This window comes from Lepisosteus oculatus, chromosome 6, assembly GCF_040954835.1.
Source record: "Lepisosteus oculatus isolate fLepOcu1 chromosome 6, fLepOcu1.hap2, whole genome shotgun sequence".
Taxonomy (NCBI): domain Eukaryota; kingdom Metazoa; phylum Chordata; class Actinopteri; order Semionotiformes; family Lepisosteidae; genus Lepisosteus; species Lepisosteus oculatus.
Window position 1 is genome coordinate 57,091,297 of NC_090701.1, and position 21,608 is coordinate 57,112,904.

Below are 21,608 nucleotides of genomic sequence, written 5' to 3' on the forward strand. Positions count from 1 at the left end.
ATGCAGATGATCCCTTTGTTTTCCCGGTGTTTGGTTCAGTATTCTTGGTTCATGTTCTTGGTAGATACAGTATAACACCAGTATAATGACATCTGAAGGCTCAGAGCCTGACCCAATCTTACCTTTTAGGCGCAGCATCTCAGACAGTGACCACTTTCTTACATTCAGTCTGTTCTAGTCTCTTGTTGTTCTGTGAATCAGTGTGTGTGCGTGTGAGGAGACAGTTTTTATTTGTAGCTGCTAGAGGTTTTTCAAGAGGAATACTTGGCAGCAGACGTATATAAAAACAAGATGTCCCAGTTTTTTCAAATCTACATTGTCCTGTGAATTGGAGAATGTGATAAAGGCCGTCCCTCTATATGAGTGAGGGATTTAAATAACTGCAGTGAGACGGAGATCGGTGCCAGGAAAGGCTTTGCTGTCTCATCACGGGATGCCAGCGTAACCTACAACATGGCAGTACCGTGACAATTAACAGATGGAAGGCGAAGGATTGTGTTGTTGTGTCTACATTTTGTAGTTCCAGTGTGCGTCCTGCTCCAGCAGCAACACAACTCTTTTCTGAAAAACTAAACTTTCGTTCCACCCCTGCTTCCCTAAACACCCATACAGCACGTGGATTTAAAACGAATTATTGGTCTCTCTGTAAGAGTAGGAACTATACAGTAATTTGTTTCTAATAGTGAAATCACGTTTATAGCAATCGAAGCTCAATAAAACAGTAGAATGGAAATTTACCATCATACTTTCCTGTACTCCTAGCTCACACACTAACATTCTTGCTCCTGCCAGAAGGAAATTGCATCAGAGGTGTACTAAGTTAGGCGTATAAAGCAACACCAAAGGCCTAATGTACAGCTTGCCACCTGGACTTGATCTAAATCGCTGTGGAGTAAATGAAAGATGAAGCAGTCTTCATCTTCATCCAGAGAGGTGATGGGCAAGGCCAGCCTTGCTGCTGTGGGCTTTATTCATTTCTTCCGTTGCCATTTCGGGAATATCGGTGTGCTTCCAGTCACGAAACTGAATTTGTGGGGCATCATGGGAAGGACGAGTTCCTCCGTTCTCCGGAGCGTTCTGCCAACACCGCATCTGCGGGAGGAGTGGGTGTAGGGGAAGAGATGGGACTAGAAGGGGTCGGGCGACGGGCCTCCTCTCGTGTGGGGCTCAGGCGTTTGGGGAAGAAGAAAGGGCGGGGCGGGGCGGGGCGTCCCTTTCCTTCTGTCCCCGGGTGTGGAGCAGCCGTCCCTGGGCAGGAGCACGACACGGGCGCTGTGGCCCTCCACCTCGAAGTCGGGAGAAGGTCCGAGCCTGCATGTAGTGTTACCAAACCACACAAAAGAGAATGTGGCGATGCTGCTACAGGAGGAGACCGTGCTAATATAGGAAGCAATGCCCACATTTATTCAGCAGTTTTCTGACAGTAGTGTTGTTTGATAAGAGTTATCGGCCTGTTGTGTTTTACAGTTGAGTGGCGAGGCCCCAACAGGGTGTATCTAATGCCCCACTTGGAAGTGCGTGGAAGGGCACAGTTCTTTGCCATGACTAATCTCGGTAGAGCCCGTGTACATTTCAAGGAAAAAGATGTAATTAGTGAATAAAGCAATTATTTCATGCTTAGGTTAAAGCTTTTCGTTTCATTATACATGTCCAGAATGTGAACGGACAGTGTAAGATAGTAATAACATGTTTAATCTTTACAGGTGGTTTTTATACCACAGTCGCTACTGTGTTTTTGACATCTTCCATGTAGTGTCCTTTTCCCTGAGCTTAGTCACACCAGAACAATGAGTAGCATGCAGACGTTGGCAGAAAGGCAGCTCACCAAAAATAACCTATTAATAACGGTGTCACGTCAGGCCATGGTTTTCTTTTCATCTTGATGTAGCTCACTAAAGAGCTCAGGTGCTAGCGAAAAGAAACACTGTGGCAAAAGAAAGCTAGAGGGATATTTCCAGTTCTTTTTCAGATTAGCGTACGGGATGCCAACATGCAGCCCAAGTAGAAAGATCTGTTGAGGTTTGTGTTCTTTCGTTCAGTTCTGCTTTGTTAAACTGTGTTCAGGGTTAATGAATAAAAGAGATGTGTTACACAAATAGACTAAAAATAGGGATGTGTGTTGCTGAACAGACTTGCACTGATAATGTTCATTGTGTAAGGGTTTCATAAACCCCCCTTTTCAACCCCGATCCGGGAATGACTGTGGATTCCCAGCATCCAGATTCCTTGAATTCCCTTTGGCCTTTTCTATCCTTTCACTGGAGTCCTAACATCCGTTATAAGAGTATGAGGTAAAGGCATCCAGAAAATAGCCAATCTCAGGCCTTCTCTGGAATGACTAATCTGTGGTTTGCAGAAAAACACACTAGAAGTGCATCTGATGGCTTTTGAACAGCGCGGGCGTGACTCCGTTTGAGCATGCGCAGATGTGGGCTGATCGTTTGGGAGGTCTGAAGGAATCGATCGCCACAGGTCCTCTTTCATACAGCACCTGCGAGTTTCCCCCCTGTCTGTCAGTCTGCCGAAATACCTGGAAAGTGAAGTGGCTGGAAATATTAAGAGGCCAGTTTTGTCTCGGGGGGAAGAGGACAGTGGATCAGGATTAGAGGTTTGTCCAAGAGGTGATGTCTTTATCGGGGAGCAGGGCCGCTGGACTCCAGGACGCAGGACTGGTCACAGTTGGCAGCCGTTCTGTACGGCAGTAACTAAAAATAAAGCCCAACACTCCGGAGACTGCTGTAATGTGGCTGTGAAGAAAAATAACAATAGGCGCCTACTACACTAAATGCTTAAAAGCTCGTGATTTCTTCGGATTTTAGGGGAGAAAGGGAGGAATGGCAAAATAAAAGTTAACTGTTTTAACAATTTTTCAGTTATGTCTTGTGTATTTTGTTTTACAGGTCTGTTTAGTACTTTGATTTCAGGTATGGGAAGGAGAAAACCAATCATTTTTTAAGTTTGATTTGATTGTTTTCCTGCAAGTCTTTCTCCTACCGGGAATTACTTATACAGTATTTTGCCTTTCTCTTCCACTTAGTGAGTTTTTCTATGTCTCCGGATTAACTTTTAAGTTTTAGATCTATGTGATTTCTAATTTACTAGTACGCTTGGAAATCCTACCAAAGTCTCAAAAATGTCTTTACTTATTGAGAGTTGTTCTGATGTTGGTCCACTTGAACACACTTTTTTTTACAAATCATTGTGGTGTGACAGTTAGTCACTGAGAGCACTGCAGAGAATGCAGGTGGTTTAATAAGGTGATGTGTAGTTGTCCATGTGCAGTACAGTACATTGCTGGTTTCCAGTACATTGCTGGTTTCCAGAAATGTCTCTTTGTGTCTAGAATGTTTAGAAGTGCATCCGTTGAGTCACCTGTTAGCGCTGCTTTCAAATGGCACGTTAACAGCATAGCAAGATAATCTCCTTTGCCCTTTCTTTACAATTCCTAATCAATCATAAAGCCAGATTCGCACACATTGTTTAAAGTCGTCCCAGCAAGTCAGGGCAGGATCTAAATAACCAGGTATCCTGCAGTGAGAGATGTTTGATTGCTCTTCAGTTGTAAATCTCCTGTAGGCCACACACTTAGCTTTTGTAACGGAGCCAATCAGAGGACTGTTATTTATCAGTTAGTAGATTCTGAGTTGCAAAATTTCTAGAAATTATTTTCGGTACCAGAAATCAATACAGCATACCCTGCCTGCAGTCGTTCATGCTGGCTCTAGGAATGGAGCGCGTTCGCTGGTTCTCAGTAGTATTCTTGTGCCTCTCGTCATGTTCCCACATAAAATGGTGTCACTTTGAAAGCTTCGCCTCTGGTACTTCACAATTTAGGCAAACGGAGAAATGCTGTTGTTTCTGGTCTCGTATTCTTGCACTGGGAAGTGTCAGCTACACAGGGTATCGAGTTAAAGTGTACCAAATTACCAAAGCCAGATAAAATACAGTGAACCAAAAGCGCAGGAGATTTGCCTTGTGGAAGTGCCTGAACACTGGGAACCAGTGTTTGTACTGTGACTAGATGGAAAACTATATTTAAACCTGTACTTTAAATTCAGATCAGGCTTACTCAGTGAGGTTAATAGCTATCAGTCATTTATTCACTTTTGTATCAATTATTTATGGTTGAAAATGTATAAACATATATTTAAAAAATACTTACATCGGGAACCTGAAAGGGGGTTTAGAAAAAAAAGTCACCAGCATTTTTCAGTGTAGAGTAGCTGTGTAATGTCTGTACCCTGCTTTTATGGGACACTGTGAAAATTTGAAAGGTCTTTCTTCATGGAATGCACCTTAAAATATAAGGATGTGTATTTATATTTCAGATTGGGATGTTTGCTGTTAGGGGAAAAAACACATCGGAACCATAAAGGTTTTTCTAAAAAAAAAAATCATAAAAAGCAATCAGCATTTTAAAACCATTAAAAGCATTTTAATGCTTACTACACTTGGAGATAAGAAATGAATTGCCGTCTGTAGTGGCATAGTGTATTCAGGCTTGCTTTTATAAAGTCTTATCATAAGTAGAAATAACTAACACAACAGGAAGGGCATTGTGTATCTGATGGTCATATAACTGCACTTGTGAAACATTTGTGGTAGGGGTTGTGGAGATTCCATTGGAAAAATCTTATAGCAGGAAGTGGTCTTTTTTATCTAAAATACTTGGGTAACGTCATGCAGTCCATCTTGCAATCTCTGCCCATCTGTACATTTTTACAGAATCCAGTTTGCTTTCTGTCATGAGGCAGCGTGGTGGTGCCGTGGTCAGCGTGAATCAGTTCCAGAGCCGGGGTACTGTCTGGGTGGAGTTTGCACGTTCCCCCCGTGTTCACTTGTGTTTCCTCCCATTGACCAAAGGCATACAGTTCTCTTCTGGGATCGCGTGTGTGTGTGCCCTCTGATGGACTGGTGTCCTGCCCAGGGTGTGCCCTGCCTTGCGCCTGTTGTGCTCCAGAACGGCTACTTCTCCCCATGACCCTGAATTGGATAAAGCTGTTAGAAAATGGATGGATGATGCTGTGTTCTGAAACTGCTCATTCTGAAAGTGAAAAAATCTAATATTGTGTATCTTTAATTTTTCATAGCACCCTAGGAGCTAAATAATATAGTGCAGAAGAGTCAGATAGCTGGAGTAGCAGGACTTTTCTTTTTTTTAAAGAAAAGGCACAAAAACAGAACAAACATATCAAGATGACAGATTATCAGACACCCGCTGGGTTTGCAATTAAATGTTTGCAGACCTTAAAGGAAAGACAACATAAAGACTGAAATGTATAAATAAAAATTATTTCTATTTCATCATGATGATTCCTTCCACATGCATAAAATAGGTCTGCCTTACTTCTTAAGGTAAATCATGGTAATTCAGGTAAAACGCAATAAACACTAAAATATTTAAGGGGAAATTTGTGAGATTAGCGATATAATGCTGATGGATCAGTCAGTTCCAGTGGAATGAAATGGTCAAAATAATTTATCATGGCTTTTAGTGGGAGGGGTCAGAGGTCATCTTCTAACATTTAGTGAATTTGTTTCAGTTACTAATTGTGAGGTTTTAGTTTTCATGCATTTGTGTATTGATATTGTTAATTTTCGTGCTTCTTAATTTATGTCAGGAACCCTGAACACTGGAAAAAAATCCAAATAAAATTACAATCTAAAGGCGTTTTTTAGCCAGTTATTTTTGTTGCCTTGCCTCCCCGTTTTGGAGTGAGCAGCTGTGTGTTTTGTGAGCTGGCCCAGAGCTACAGACCCTGCAGCCACACACGGGGAGAATGAGGAAATGCAGGTAGACTCCTCCAACACGCCCACATCCAGGCCACTAGACTTTTAACACCATAAAGGTGCCACACCCCTGCACCCAGGGTTCAGACTTGAGTTGAATTACCAACAGAATAGCCTTTTTACTTCATTTATACTTTACTATACATCACCTTTTTGACAAAGCAGGAACCAAAGGCTTGATGGAGTTTAATCAGTGTTTACCGGACTAGAACGGTTTTGGATGTTATTGGTGACTTATTTTAACAAAACATTGCTTTCTGACTGCAGTCTTCATAAGATGCTTTTTTGCACTCCTTGCATGATTGCTTTGTAGCAGTTTTAAGAAATGAACAATTGTGTATGGGAAAATAATTTGCATCTGTTTTGTGGCTAACTGGAAATCTAGGGATGGGACTTTCTTATAAAACATGTCTGAATCCTTAATTATTTGAGTCTTGGTACAGGAAAGTGTAGTATTGAATGGTATATAATCAGTATACAGAGCACTCTTTGGAGTTCACTAGATAGTCTGCATACATATTTATAAATATGTATACAATTTGGCATAAGTTATCTGACACTTGTAAAAAGGCTTGAAAGTTATGACAATCCCATCAAGTAAGACACATGAAGATTTTGTCAAACCAAAAAATGAAATCAAAACTTCTTCTGCTCTGTTTTTACGCCCCAGTTATCATCTGAAAAACAAATCTTAACAGTTTTTAAGCTACCAACGGAGTTTCCGAGGAAGGGTGAGCTTCGTGTCCTGTAGAAGAACCCGGAAGTAAAAAATGAAACGCCGCCGAACGTTCGGGGGGAGGGGGTTTGTTGTGAAGGTCTGTTTATCTATGGCGTGTCAGTTTTAAAGTACTTGCCGTTCTTTCTTTAGAATTCCTTCCCAAACCTTTTTTTTTTCCCCCAACATGAAGTGGAAGAAGCCTGGTTTCCTTGGCCCAGCCTGGTCGCCATGGGGACGGTAGTCTCCCTGTAACGGCGATGGTTATGCAACACCGTGACAGTGTTGCCGTTGAGGCGGGGTAGGCCCTGTGCGCTCCGCCGCCTGTTTGTTTTGACAGGAGCGCGGAGGCTGCAGCAGCGACAGCGGGGCCCCCAGGGGGCCGGGGGCCTCCCGCAGGAGTTGATTACTGTGCCGTGTCTGAGGCTCTGCCGGGCCCTCGCTGGGGGACCCTGCCTGACATGGCGGTGCCCCTCCGGGGCGCCCTGTTTACCGCTCGCCGGCTCCGGGCGCCCCCCCCCCAGCCCCGCTCTAACAATCGAAGGGTCCGCCGAGCCTGAGCCTGTGCCCAGGGCTCCGGGCCCAGAGCTGTGAGACTGTGGCTTTGGAGCAAGGTTGTTTATCCACGTACCCAAACGTTGCGCTAATTAGCCAGATAATTGCTCGATTAACACGCACACACACTTGGAGCCCCGAGCTCCCCTGGGCGGGAGGGTTAATGATCCTGACAGTGGCTCCAGGGGGTCCTCGGGGCTCGGAGTGCTGTCATTAACTAAAACCTTTGGGCACTAAGGTGACCGTTTTTAAAAAGATCTTAATGACTCTTTTGCCATTGCCCCGGTACTAATGAAGGCCTTGATGAAGGAACGGTTGGCAAATTAACGGGATCTAATGGTCGTTAGTTTGTTTGTGTATCTCAGAGCTTGTCTGATTGCCGCTTCTGGGTGTTGTTTTCACAACAAGGAGTGCACCGGGATCTGAAGGAGGCCCCGAGCAGGACTCCCAGAGAGGGCAGCCTCCCGAAGGCATTCCCCTCCTCGAGGTGTTGAGTTAAGGATCCAGCCAGCAGCCCCTTCCTGAAGCCACTTCCTCCTCGTTTTGTATTTGAGAGAAGTGGATGTGGGATAGCGCCTAGCACGCAGTGTGAAAAGCATGCTTCCACATAGATAACATCATGTTCGTGTGCTGTTAAAAAGTATTTTAGCCTGTATGAAATTCATGATGTGGGAGAAGTGCTTTTTTTTTTAACCTTGAGTGAGTTTGCAGTAATGATGTGCTTCAACTTGTAGTAAAGAAAGAAAACAGCTAGTTTCCCATGTATCTTTGTCGACTGCTATATGCCTAAAATACATAGAGTTGGTCCTGGTTTTTAAAATATTGAACTATAAGCTCCTTTTTTTGCATTTCCAGTGTAAGGAAGGTTTTCTGGTGCATGCTGGGCGATCTGGCGCCGTCCTTTTGCATGTTGGGCACATTTCCCAGACCCAAAGTCTGGTGGTGCTGTCAGGTTCTCGGTCACGTCTGTACTGTACGTTGGGTGAGCATATGTCCCCCTAAGCAGGAAGACAAATAGACATGGCTTTTAAAAGTGTGAACGTTCACTGTCGTTTCCTGAGGACGTTAGGCAAAGGGTATTTACTCTACAACAAAAAACAGCATTATCCAAGAAACTCCTTCTGTCCCATCAAATAATGTCATCTTCTGCTGTCTTAGGAAAATGCTACTTCAGACACTTTCTTGATGTTTTGAACTACTGAGATCTCAACTGTGGGGAGGTCCAGGCTTTCTCGATTACAGTGAAAACACATGTGCTCAGATCCAAACACACTTGACGGGCTCATCGGCCCCTCTCATTTGTAAACACTTTATGTTCTGATACACTGTTAGAAGTTCATTCTTTGTGATAGTTTTGACCTTATTTGGAATCCAGAGGCAATATTTTACCTTAAACCAGATCCTGCTTCACACAGAGAAGGAGCACTTCTGCCCCATTGCTGCAGAAGTGGAAGACAAAGCCGTTGTTAGAAAACATTGATAGTGATACACAGGCACTAGAAGTTGGGCAGCAGTGCTGCCCTTCGTAAAAAAGAAAACTTGCGTGAGAAGAAAACAGACATTTTTGAGCCAAAACTCCTGGGTATTAAAGAAGTGGAGCTTCGGGTGGGAATAGAAATTAGGGAAAGTCTGACTATCTAGAAGGAAAAAAAAGACAAAAATAGCAACTCCTGCTGCCATTTAATAAAACGTCATTGTCACAGAAATGTAAGATGGTAGGAACAGTGTTAGACCACAGGAGAAACAAAAGTAGATTGCTGTGGCTTCTGAAAACAGACATGAAGGAGAACCAAGCCCTGTTTGAAGTGGTTTCTGGGTTTCTTCGGCTGGTGCTGTGTCATTTCCCTTGGTTAGCAGATCCAAAGTCCACTAGCGTTGTATGTGTGTTGTTCCGTGAACTTCTAACAGAGGTGATATGTCACGGTATGAACCAGCATTTTGAAACCAAAAGTCAAAAGAAAAGAATACAGGCAAATTGATTACATTTTATACAGTCAAAAATGAACATACACATTTGATGTTAGAATAACTGTCGGCACTAAAGCAAATAAAGCCCTTTTAGTTTATGATTTTTGGATTATCAGTAAATTTTCATACCAATATTTATCATTTTTTAGATTTTATCTTTGTATCTCTGGGATGTTGACCTATCATTTCAATTAACCAAACGGAAAATCAGAATTTAGCCTGAGGTATTATTAATTTAAAAACAATAAATCACAGCCATCACATGATCGTGTTGGGTGATGTTTTTAGCACAGTCTTGTTATTCACATATTTGAAGTTTTGTTTCAGTTCATTTTAATGTGGGCAGGCAATTTTTAACATATGAATAAGCAGAGGTTTCCATACTGAAAATTAATGAAAATAAAAATCCTGTCAGATGTGGTCCCTTCTTTGGGAATATTTTTTTTTATAAAGACTACTAATTCAGCACAATGGGACTTTTTCACAGTGCTGCACATTTATATTTTAACTCTTTATAGAGTTGCTTCCACTGGCATTAGTCAAAAGGTTTATAGAGCCACTAGCTTAGAATACAAATCTTGTCTTACCTGGGTGGATTTGGATGTTTTTTTTTCCTTTCCTGCATTTTGACATATGACGTGTTTCTTGACCTTTTTTTATATCCAGGTGTTCCTCACGCTCTCCACGAACTGGGGGTTGAGAAACTACTTGAATTGGTTTACTATAAAAACCGCTCTTGGTCACAGAGGAATCAAGTGGGATTGTGATTTTGTTTTCTGTATTGGCTGATATTGAACTGGACCGACAACGTCTAGGTGGTAACACAGCAGTAATGTATATCTAGTGCGAGGTGTGAGCACAGATGTGAGCATCTTTCATCAGTAGATGGGCTGTTCCCCACACAGTATGATCGCCCCACATTCAGGAATGGGCCAGGCTCCCCAGAACAACACTTAACTTACTCCAGTCAGGAAATAGCAATTCATAAGAATTGTTGGTTTTGGGTTTTTTTTTGCTGGATCTCATCAAGAATGATGTCATTCTCGTAGCGTTTGTGTGCAGTACAGCACTCGTGCTCCTGTTGCTCTCTGCTCTGCTCGCCAGGAGGAGTGTTACCAGTCGGGTGACCTTGCGCTCCTCTCCCCTGCAGGCAGCCACTCCCTCCTTTCAACAGCCAACGCCACGGTTATCTTGCGCCCGGTGCGCTTTACTTCTCCCACTTCGCTGCATTTCTTTTTATGTTTGAGCAGATGGCTTCTTGTGAAAGTCTATGAGATGATTCTCGAAACTTGTAAAACTTTCCAGCCCTTAACGTTTAGCAAGATTCCCCCCCCCTGGCCTTTACCAGACATGGCCTCCTAATAACCCCCCTCTCTGAACTGGCTTCATCCCTCTGCTCTCCTCCCCACTGGGAGCTGCTGTGTGGGGAGCGGACTGGCGCATCACCCAGGTGGGGCAACGCTGGTGGTGGGGGGGATCCCATGCATTACTCCAGAAAAGCGCTATATAAGTGTAAGGAATTAGTATTGTGTAATAGGTTCAAGTACATATCCATATACTCAAGTCCTGACTGTATCCTTGTGTAAAAAGACATTCAGGATGCAGGGCAGCTGCTTCAGCATTTAATGAAGCGGACTTCCCCGCTTCAGACTGCGTGGCTGTTGTGAATGTGCTTATGACAGCATCGGCAACTGCTGTGGTTTTCTTGAAGCTTTGCTTCTAATACAGGTCCCACAGGGCAAAGGGGTAATAGCAGGCTTGAGTTGCACCAGGTTTACTCCAGCGTTGAGTCCCAGTTCAAAGGTCACATTCTTACCGCACTGGGTGGCAGAAACACTGTGATTTACATCCACGACAAAGTGATAAAAACAATTTCTTGTTGTTATTTTGCAGCTGGCAGGACTTGGCAATGGCCGGTCTACCTGTCTCCCTAATGTGCTCCCATGTGAATCCGAGGGAAGTCAAATCCCAGGTGGTGCTTGGAGCAGACGTTCTCCCCGGGCAGGAAGGGCACTCACGAGTGCCACCTGGGCCCTGCAGTTGGACCTGGAAGTCGCTCGGTCACTTCCGGCCCAGTTCAGCCCCCGATCTCCAGCTTCTTGTCTGCAGAGGCAGGCAGGGCGCTGTGGATGGATTCCCTGCAGCCTTGTCCAGCCTTACCTAAGACATTGTGCCAGAAACAAAGTAACCCTTATACTTTGAGGAGTTTGGGGAACATGCGCGGTGATGATGTCCTTCGACTGTTCTGTCTTGCAGAGATAGAGATGCCTGCTCTTGAGCTCTGATTGAATGTCTCAGATACAGAGTTTAATGGATTAGGTTCATGTTTAGTCTGTCAAGCTTGGCATAGGAATTTCTTGTGTTTTTCTGTGAAGCATTAGATGACATTTTATCAGGCAGTGCTATTTTTAACGTCTAGGCTAAAAAGATTTTTTTTAAGCATCACTTTTATACATTTCTGCATAAAATTGAAGTACAAAGCCGTGATATCACTTATACGTTTAGCCAGACAAAGTCTACTTCCAGCTTCACCAGTGCAAATCTGACATATTTTAAGTGCACGACATTAAGATTTCCTCATAGGCTGGGCGTGCTCACTTTGATAGGGGTTCACATATTGAACATTTTCATTGAAGCCCACTCCGTCTTAAAGATGAAGGTTAGTATGGTTAGGCACATGTAAAAAATTGCATTACATTTACATAATTCTCTGTGATCGTGCCTTTACATTTATGATTTCACAGACTTTTATAAAAAAGGATAGAAGTTTTTTACTTTTTCCAAACGTAAATCCTACAATATCCCCTTTCCTCAGGTTCCAAACTCTGTGGATTGCGTCACGTGTATGCATAGGTTCGGTCATGGGTTGCCTAATCAAACAGCAGTAATATGTGCTGTAGCTGGAGGGTGCTTTGAAACCCATCACAGCTCTTGCTTAACATTCAGAAAAACATTCAGAAAGTTGACTCAGAATACAGGCTCAGCAGGTAAATGGCGGAAGAGAGTACCGAGGAGGTTTTGTTTTCTTCTGTCTGTCCGCACACAATAGGACACTCATTCACGGGGCCTGTTGGTCGGCCTTGGCCCTGGTGGCTCAGTAGACGCGGACGAGTGCACCTCCCACAGTGCTGGGTGCTGCACGTAGGCCATTCAGGACGCCCCAGGGTGAATGCAATTCGCCTATCAAACAGGGTCTAGATAACAATGGTCTTGGAGAATGACTGGGTGTTTTTCAGCCCTCGGCTCTGGTTCACTTAAAAGCTGTCGTTATTGAGGGACCACTTAGGAAACGTGCGGTAACACCTAAAATAAGACCATGGAGCAGGCACACTAAGGAGTGCGATGACTGCAGAGCAGGGTCAAACAGGAATGCTCTGAGCTCTGAGCATGGGTCCAGTACACTCAGGGTGCAGCTGAGCAGATTGTGGAGAATCTATAAAGTCATTGCTTTCTATGTGTTAGAGGCAGGATCCCAGTCCCACTTACCTCCAAACCCATCCCTACTTTTATAATATATTCATACCAGCCACACGGAAAACTTTTTTTCCCCCCGCGGGACAAGTAACTCCATCGGGAAACAAAACTAATGTCTGCTGTAACAGTTTTCTTTAAAGCTGTTATTTAGGAAAAGGCTTTCGTTAAAGTAGTTTTTGAATTCTGGCTAAATCTCACATTAGCAAAACTCAGAATTGTTTGCCTGCGTGTTAGTCTGCACAGAAAATCTGTTCTGCTTTTTCAGTTGTTTGTATAAATATCTGGCCCTGTTTTGTAAGTAGTCTGCAGTCCTAAGATACCGCAGAGATAACCTGGAAACGCTTGTGTATTATTAACCTTGTTGGTATGTAGCTTAGCTGTAGAGTGAATGATTGTTGCAGTTTTTCTTTTTTTCTTTATCATAACCTGCCTTCTTCACTGCAGTTAGCCCTTTGCTAAACAGAGAGCCACTCTTTCCCTTTCCTTGATCACGTTTCTCAAGGCTGACATGTAGGGAGTGACTTCACCTGCAGAAACTTAATAAACACAAGCGTGCATTTTATATCAAGCGCGCTTTCGTGATGGCTGGCCTGGAAAAAGGCAGAAGAAGTCATCACATAAAGAGAAGACCGCTCTCTACACAGCTGGTAGCTGAAACAGAGATTTGAGAAACTCAAGTCATCCTCTGCAACTCTGAAACTTGGGGTCAGGTTGTCCAAATAAGTAAACAGGCCTCATTCTGTATTCGTGAGGGGTTATTGGTTCCGTCACTGGTCATTTTTTTAACTTGTCCTACACCCCTTGTCTGGCGTGTTCTGTGCCCCATTGCTGCAGAACCTCTCGAAGTTCGTACAGTAGTTTGACATGCTGTGTATGTCTGGAGCTTGATGTTAAAATGATGCTGTTTGTTCCTTGCCAATTTTCAGCAGCTTGCTTTGTGTGGAAGAAGCTGGCCACTGTACTGAATCATTTTAACTCTGCACATACATAAACTGAATATAAGCCAATGGTCTGCCGGTGTTCATTAGCCTCCTGATATTCTGATATATTTAGTTTTTAAAGCTGCAAAATGTCTGACAGATTTTAAATACAAATATGTTTAATATGTACTGGTGTTTTTATATTTTCATTTTATTTTTCAAATACAGTGCTCTTTTTATCTTCTCCTATGAAGTAGCCACATAGAGAGACATGAATGGTGAAATTCTGTTTCAGTCTACAGTGGAACATGTCCTGCATTTCAGAAGGAAGAGATTTTACTTTAGTAATTTTGGGAGATTGCTGTTCAGCAGTATGTTTAGAATCATCCTAGCATTTAAGTCCAAAGTTTTTTTCCTTCCGCTACTATATACTGTGTTTACTGTTCTGGTTGTATTATTGGTTATGGTGTAATGTACCGTCTACATTGTATGGTGTTGTCTGCTGTGCTGAATACAGTACGTCCCAAGAGATCACTGTGAATCTGAATTCCAGTGTTCATGTACATTGCTCTACTCTGCTCTTATAAGGATTTTAGGACTTTTCATACATGCTCGAAAGTAAAGTTGTTCAGCAAAATAAAAAATCATAAAATATGAATCTGAATGATTTGAGAAGTGAACCTGTAGTGGGGAAAATGGCAGCACTAATTAATAGTAACTCAATAGTAAGTTTGGTCGGATCCCACTATCAAGTCTAAAAGCACTTTGCATCTATGGGGAAGCCCTTGCTTTCAGTATACTTGCTGTTCCTCATTTACACACATTTCCAGTTTTTTTTAGATCCTTTTTTACATCGCGATAAGCCAAACAACACTGCCGTGCCCTCTAGGACACATCAATGCAAACACAACATGCACCGGACACTCACACACTCGCTGATTCTTTAAACAGGATAAGAGACAGCAAGTGAAACAGACCCTGACGATTTACAGGCTCAGTGACCACAGAAACTGGACACAGGCAGACCAGGCTGCCCAGAGAGGACAGGCTCAGTGGCCATAGAAACTGGGTGACCCAGTTCCTACTTCTGCAGGTGTATACGTGGCTGTATCACTAAAGTGTTCAATAATTTATTTTCAGATTCAGTCTGACATAGAAATTGGGTGACACAGGCTGACCTGACTGTCCAGAAAGGACAGGCTGTGCTCCCACTGTCAGCGGGGAGAAACAGACCTGTACTTTTCTGCTGCAGTGTGAGAAATATTCTGGGATTAGACAAAAATTCTTCCCTAAAAATAACATCTCATCCCAGAATTCCCACACCTGCCAGAATCGGAACAGCTTCTGACCCTAATGGGAGACTCTGTGGAGCTGACAGCCCAGTGTGTTGTTGTCCTGTCCCGGCCTGAGGAACAGATATTGAGCCTGTCTCAAAGTGATGCCTTGTGATGCCTACAAATGTCCAGTACTATGTATTTACTTTAAATGTTGTGATTTTTTTTTTCTGCTTCGGCAATTCATCTGTGAGTTTGGTTTTGAAAAGGTGACCATTTATATGTCAATGAATTACTTTTCCCTGCAGGGAATGTTCTGTTTCTGAAAGCAAGGAGTGAAACACATTTTTTTCTGTCAACAGGAGTTCTTTGAGCATGCGAAGAAGCTATGGGATGATGAAGGAGTTAAGGCGTGCTTTGAGAGATCGAATGAGTACCAGCTCATTGACTGTGCACAGTAGTAAGTTCCTGTGGTTTTAATTCATTTTTTTTCTTTGCAGTATTTTCTATGCCATTTCTAACCACTTTGGTCTTCATCCTTGACAGTTAACCCATAAAAATCATAATAGCTACTGTATATGACCACCATGACTCTAAAACAACAGTATATGTATTACATTTTATTAGAAAAATGTGTATTCTTTAGAAAACTGACTATGTAAATCAGAGTACGTTTTTATTTTTAAATATATGTATGTCCTTATTGTTTCAGAATTGTAGTAACGCTGTTAATATACTCCAGTAGAAGTATTTTAACAATTTCAGTCTTAACTGTCTTCTGATGATCACAGCGCATATCCTCATTCGTTATTTCTATGTAGTGCTATTTTGTCAAAATAAACTTGGATCTCCTCTGCTTTACAGCCATTACCCAGTCCCTGATTCCGTATTATAGAACTGTTCATTGTGATACTTCCTCACCAGTCCAAAACAAAAAGGAAGTAAACAAGCACACCGACAAATGCAGAAGTTTAAAAATGTTGCAAATTGTTTACCTATTATAATAAGACTCTGTGATCTATTAGGGTTGACATTTTCTCTGTTGATTTCTGGCGACTTTGAATAATTTCTGGATTGCTTGAGGTTTTTTGTGTTTTCTAGTGTTTCATACACTTATTGCTTTCCCTGTATCGATCACAGTACAGTATTGTAAATTTCAGTTTCAGGTCCTGTAAACTACATGGGAATGGGTTAATATAGCTTTTAGCGTGGCCTAATGCAGGAAGAGGTAATGTGAGTAGACTGATGTACACATTGTCGATATTTCCAGGTGTGATACATTTATTTTATATTGTATTGACCCACGTACAGTGCAGAGAAAAAGTTTGTGAACACCTTTGGTTGTTCTGTAGTCTCCTGTTGTAGAAGGTAGAGTCCATGACTAGAGGCACCTCCCTGAGCAGCAGTGACTTCAGCTTGATGTTTCCCCATCTGTCATAGGTCTTTGGCACCGGATTTTATTAATTTTGCCCAGTTCTGCATCACTGAACTGCTTCAAGTTGGTGTCATTTGATGGTTTCCTGACATGAACAGCTCACTTCAGTTCCTGCCCTGACACTTCGATGGGGTTTACGTCTGGACTTTGGCTTGGCCAGTCCAGAATGCGCAACGTCTTCTTCACCCTTTCTGTTTAAGATCAGTGTCCTGCTCTTTCAGCTCGGCTGCGGCCGACGGGTGGCTTGCCGTTCTCCTCCAGGACGTGCTGATGCAGTAGTGAACTCTTGTTTGTGTCGGTATCGACAGGCTGCCTGGGTCCTGAAGCAGCAAAGCAGCCCCAGACCACGATACTCCCACCAGCAAGCTTGAGGGTCAGGGGGAGGTTCTTATGGTGGTAGGCAGGATTTGCTTTTCCCCATGCGAAATGTTAAACACTGCAGTCGAAAGGTTCAACTCTGAGTTTCCCAGGAGTCTGGTTGGTTGTGCTCCTTGGAAGAACCTGATGTGACTGGCTTTGTTCTGTTTAGAGGGCAATGGCTCCTGGCTACTCTCCCATGAAAATCATTTGCCGTTCAGTGTTTTCACTATGATTGAGCCATGAACCCTCATATTAGCTGTGGAAAGAGAGGCCTGCAGATCCTCAGGTGTTACTCTGGGTGTTGCACAGCGCTTGTTTGTTGTTACTCTTGGGGAGATCTTGGCAGGACTACTGTCCCTGGGTAGAGTCACTGTGGTCTTGACTACAACACTGTCTGGCAGTGCACCGATGTAGCCCCAAATGTTTGGAAAGGGTTTTTCTCTCCAGATTAATGAGCCTCGACTCCCTGAGATCTATCTCGATCGAGGCACAACGTGTTCCCACTAACCTGTATGATGAAGACCAAATGTGTGCCGTTTGTTTCGTAAATTGCTGCATCTCAAGAAAACATTGGCTTGATAAATATCAACCCTTTGGTGATTTAAGAAAAAAAACTTTCCCTTAGTTGTACTGGGAGTCCACAGTCCTGTCCTTAGCTTTGTAAAATGCACACTTGTTCAGCATCTGTTTGTGTGCTGTTTTGTAGTGTTATTCTGAGACAAACTTTCCCAAGGCTAATGTATAATAGGGATCAGTCACCAGACCAGGAAACATACTTTGAGAGAATCAACTGATGAGGTAGATGGCACGACTTTATACAAGCCTACTTCTTGTCATTCTGAAGCAGGAACCCAGTACTTCTTGCATGTCAAGACACAGCACAGACTAGATTCCACTGTCTTATTCTTAAGAAACTGTCCTGCTTTGAAATCAAGGGCATATAGCGAAGTTTAATTTTTTTGTTTTCAATTTTGATAAGGACAGAAGAACAAGTATAAAATTGCTTCATGTTAAGTTTAATTTTTTGTAAAGCCGAATTTCCCATTAGGTATCAAAACTGAAATTTCATAGAAATTTCCTTTCTATAGCACCTTTGACAATACTGTAACATAAAGCCTTATTTAGCAGCCTCTGTATGGTCCATGAAATAAATATCTAAAGTTTACAGATATCTAACTTACAGGCACAAAAGAAGCAAAGTTTCAGATGCAGTGGGTAGTTTCTCAGTGAATGGCCCTGTATTTTCGGTTTTTGGTCACCCTTCTGACATAACGGGATGCATGCCCTTACGTTTTGAGCAGGGTACATAATCTATATGTCTAATTCCGGCGACAGTATCCAGCCACCCCAGTAACGGCAGGGGGTGGTGACCTTGTTCCCAGATCTCATTTGCACTCAGCTGGTCTCTGCTGGCTGAACAATTGACTGTGCACCATTTTGCCAGGAGCTCACTACTGACCCAGATACCGGTATTGACAGCTCAGCTGCCGCCTAATGAGAAAACGTATGCCCCAGCTCCAGTACTTCAGGCCCTTCTGGAAAGATCGTCCCATCCGTTTGGCGACAAGAGGAACCCAAAAAGGGAGCTGAACGGAAGCAAACATTTTTTTTCTTACGCTAAGGATGGGATTGCAATTTGTAGATATATGCCAACATACTGTACATTGATGGCTCTTGCTTTAAAGTTATTTATAGCAACAGGCTTGAGGCAGAATTCTGTAGTTGCACGTGAATATAGAAAAATACATTGCAGAGTTTTTTTTTCAGTTGTTAATTTTTCTTTTAAAAGAATTTACAAGAAAAACATTTTTATTTTAGCACCGAAAAACTTCGGCATCATCTGTTTTTTTTTTATATTTTACTACAGATTCAAGGTATCGTGTCAGAGAAAAAAAACTTCTGTCACCATACCAAAACATGCTTTGAAAGAATCAAGTGATGAGTTAAATGGCACAGTTTTAAACTGGCCCTGCTTCATGTGATTCCAAATGATTTGAAACCTGCCCCTGATTGATCCTGATAATTGATTTATGCTAATAACCACTGCTATTTTTTAATGTACTTAATATTCCCCTAGGTATCACATATAAGTGCAGTATAATGTCTATTTGTCATTGCTGCATAGCAGAAGAACTCTTTTGTTGAGCTAAGACTGCAGCTAAGACAAAACAAAACTTTAGCAAGCATGGTATCTTGAGCATGTTTCAATACTAGCCAGATTCATAAGACAAAGTATTTTGGGCTGAACAGTCTTCAGCTGAGTTTGCCACTGCATGAATGCCTGATGCACTTCAGACGATCTTCAGATTCCTTCAAAGTGAATGTTTGAACACAGATCTACTTCTGAGTAATTCAGCCCTACAATATTTCAGGGGTATTGACAGCTCTAGCACTTGCTGAATGGCCTCTGAATTCTTCTGTCATGGCAACCTTAACACAGATAAATCTGCATTTTTCAGCTCACTTGTGTAAGCCTGTGGCCAAGGCTGTGCGCACAACAAGAAGAAGTTAAGTCCCTAATTGTCAGCATGCATTACAGATGGTGAATGTTTGCAGGTAGCCCCTTGGTGGTAGTGTAAAGTTTTAGCTGTTAATGATCTTCGTCTGAGCTCAAACCAAATGGCAGTGCACAGCTAGTGCGTCTGCCTCTCCGTACAGTTGTTTGTGGCCTGATCCCTCGTGTCGGAGAGAGCCGATTTCCGCAGCGATTGAGATGGCTGCATGCGGATCTGCGCGACTAGATCATGCCGTGGGCTGACGCCTGATCGTCACTCCCTGCTGTCCGCTGCTCGCCCGGTCATGACTGGCGCTCCCTTGAAATCCGGGTTGCCCTGACATCTCCACAGGCCCCTGCGGTGGCGGGTACCGCCCCCCCCCCCCCAGGCCTGGCCGAGATCTTGGGCCTCTTGACTGATCTCCAGCCTCCGGGTGGCGGCCAGGGCGCTGGCCCCTGGCGCCGATCCCAGCCGGTTTCGAGTCTCGAAGCCGCTTCCCGCTCCTCAACATAAATCGTCAGAACCTCAAGCCAAACTCCCGGTCCTCAAGGTAGAAGAAGACACCTTTCTGACCTTTCAAGACACCAGCCTGCCCCCCCGTCTCCTGCCCTTCCCCGGCCAGCTGAGCAGCCCTGTGCCGTCCTGCGGCTAGTCCTGCAGCTGGAGGCCTCAGCTGGAGTCGGGGGGACCTGCTCTTCAGGCAGCTCCTGCCTGCTGTTACCTCCGTTGGCCGCGTGGTGCTGTGCTGCTTTTAGACACTGCTCGCCGCCTTCCTCTTTCTGCCCCGAACTCCTGCTGAACCCTGACAGGAAGTGTTCTCAGAATGGCGGTACCAGTGAAAGTACGCGCTGATGGATTGCAGTGTGTGTGACTGCAGTGTGTGTTGTGTTGAATGACTTGATTTGAAGTGCTGGTGCCATCGCTGTCAGTTTGTTCGGCCCCCGACCTCTGCACAGGTTTCTCTTGGGGTGATGCGGTGACAGTCGGGGACTCTCCCTTCCCTTCTTGAAGGCACTTTCTGTCCTGTCATCCGCAGGTGTGGGAGGGCCTCACCTCGTGTTGTACGAGGCGCCTTCTAAAAGGCACGAATGGGGTTTTAATCAACTAAAATGATTTCAACCCCCTTTTTGTATGCTGAAGGAAGAGAAAACTGCTTAGTCTTGAACAGACAAGTCTCCAAAATGGCCTAATGCAAGAGTCCTTGAAGGCGCTGACAACGTCAGGGCGGTACACAGATGCACATCTTTACCCAAAGAGGTGTGGGAGTATGGAACGAGGGGCCAGATGGAAGAATAGAAGCAGAATGGCCTACTCACATTTCTAAACTTGTGTACTGTGTGCGTGTATTCTTGCTTTACAGCGGTACAGAATCATAACATACTGTACCTTGAAGTTCTGTTACTCTACAAAGCTGTCACACTTGGACTGCCCCTGTTTTGTAACATAAATCAGACTAGTTTAGATTTCCTTATAATTATTTACCAATCCTGTTGATAGTTAATCCTCCGAAAAGCTTTGAAGTGTCATTGCATAGAAAGCCGTCCTAGTGCGGTGCTCTGTTGGACTACTGTGTGCTGGGAACAGAAGGTTGACAAGGTAAAAAAAAAGACAATTTCAACACACTGCATACCACGTCTGCACAAGCCAGACCTTTCTTTCTCAGAACAGCGTCGAAGCAAAGGAAACTACCACAGGATGTTGAGTCAGACTTTTTTTTAAATAGAATAATGTTTATTAACAGCATTTGTCATGTTTTTGCTGGGTGTTTTGTAATGGTTTGTAATGATACTGAAATGCTAATAAACGTGACCTAACCTTTGACATGGTATTAAAGGAGAGTCTGTCTGCCAGGGTGGTAGGAAAGGAACATTTACAGGCTTATTAACAGATTTGATTTTTGTAGCACACTTTGTCCACCTGCATAGTATCCCTAAAGGATCATTTGTTCCGTTATGTTGTAGTGATACATTGGACTAGGAGTTATGTTAATATGCATTTAAAGCGCTGGGAATTCTGAGGGTAAATATACTTCTGTTTGCATACATGTTGGCAGTATTAGTGAATGACGAAAGTGCTTTTTATAGTTTGTCAAAAGGAAGTGTGTGTTTGTGCGAGTGGTTTTAGAGTGAAAAAACAAATAAAACATTAAGTAGAGAAAGGTTCATGTGCGTGGTGCATATTACAGCACAGTGACGTGAGTGATCAGAGAGATATGCGATGCAGGTGACCTGTGTCGCCAGAACACAAGGGGATTTATATAGCAAACCAGTCCAGTACCTGTTTGGACTTTTATCTCACTGTGAGGAAACAGCTTGGATGCTTTAGCTAGGAAAGTGCTTTTCAGACCCATTCAGCTCTTTGGCCAGTGAGAGTTGTGGAATTCTCGCTGTACTGAAAGTGTGTGGCTTTTGTGAGTGTTTGTCAGAGAACAAAAAAAACTGTTCTGTTTTATTGGATTCATTCTGCTGTAGCCTACAGTATTGGACAGTAAAAGCCCATTGGAAATGGAAACTAGCAGTGCAAGGCTGAATCCCGACAGTGTCTGTGCCAGACAACATGCCCATATTGACATACAACTCGGTAGCCAATCAATACAGAATATGGTATGTATGGTACATTACT

General features: G+C 43.3%; 1 protein-coding gene across 2 annotated transcripts in view; it reads left to right on the plus strand.

Annotated features, from left to right (window-relative positions):
- LOC102682577 (guanine nucleotide binding protein (G protein), alpha activating activity polypeptide, olfactory type) overlaps window positions 1-21,608 on the plus strand; it is a 137,490-nt gene that overhangs the window by 68,808 nt on the left and 47,074 nt on the right. For both annotated transcript variants that reach the window (XM_006633864.3, XM_006633865.3), the window contains exon 5: window positions 15,059-15,156. In XM_006633864.3, the coding sequence (XP_006633927.1) occupies window positions 15,059-15,156 (98 nt within the window). The remainder of the gene's footprint in view (window positions 1-15,058; window positions 15,157-21,608) is intronic.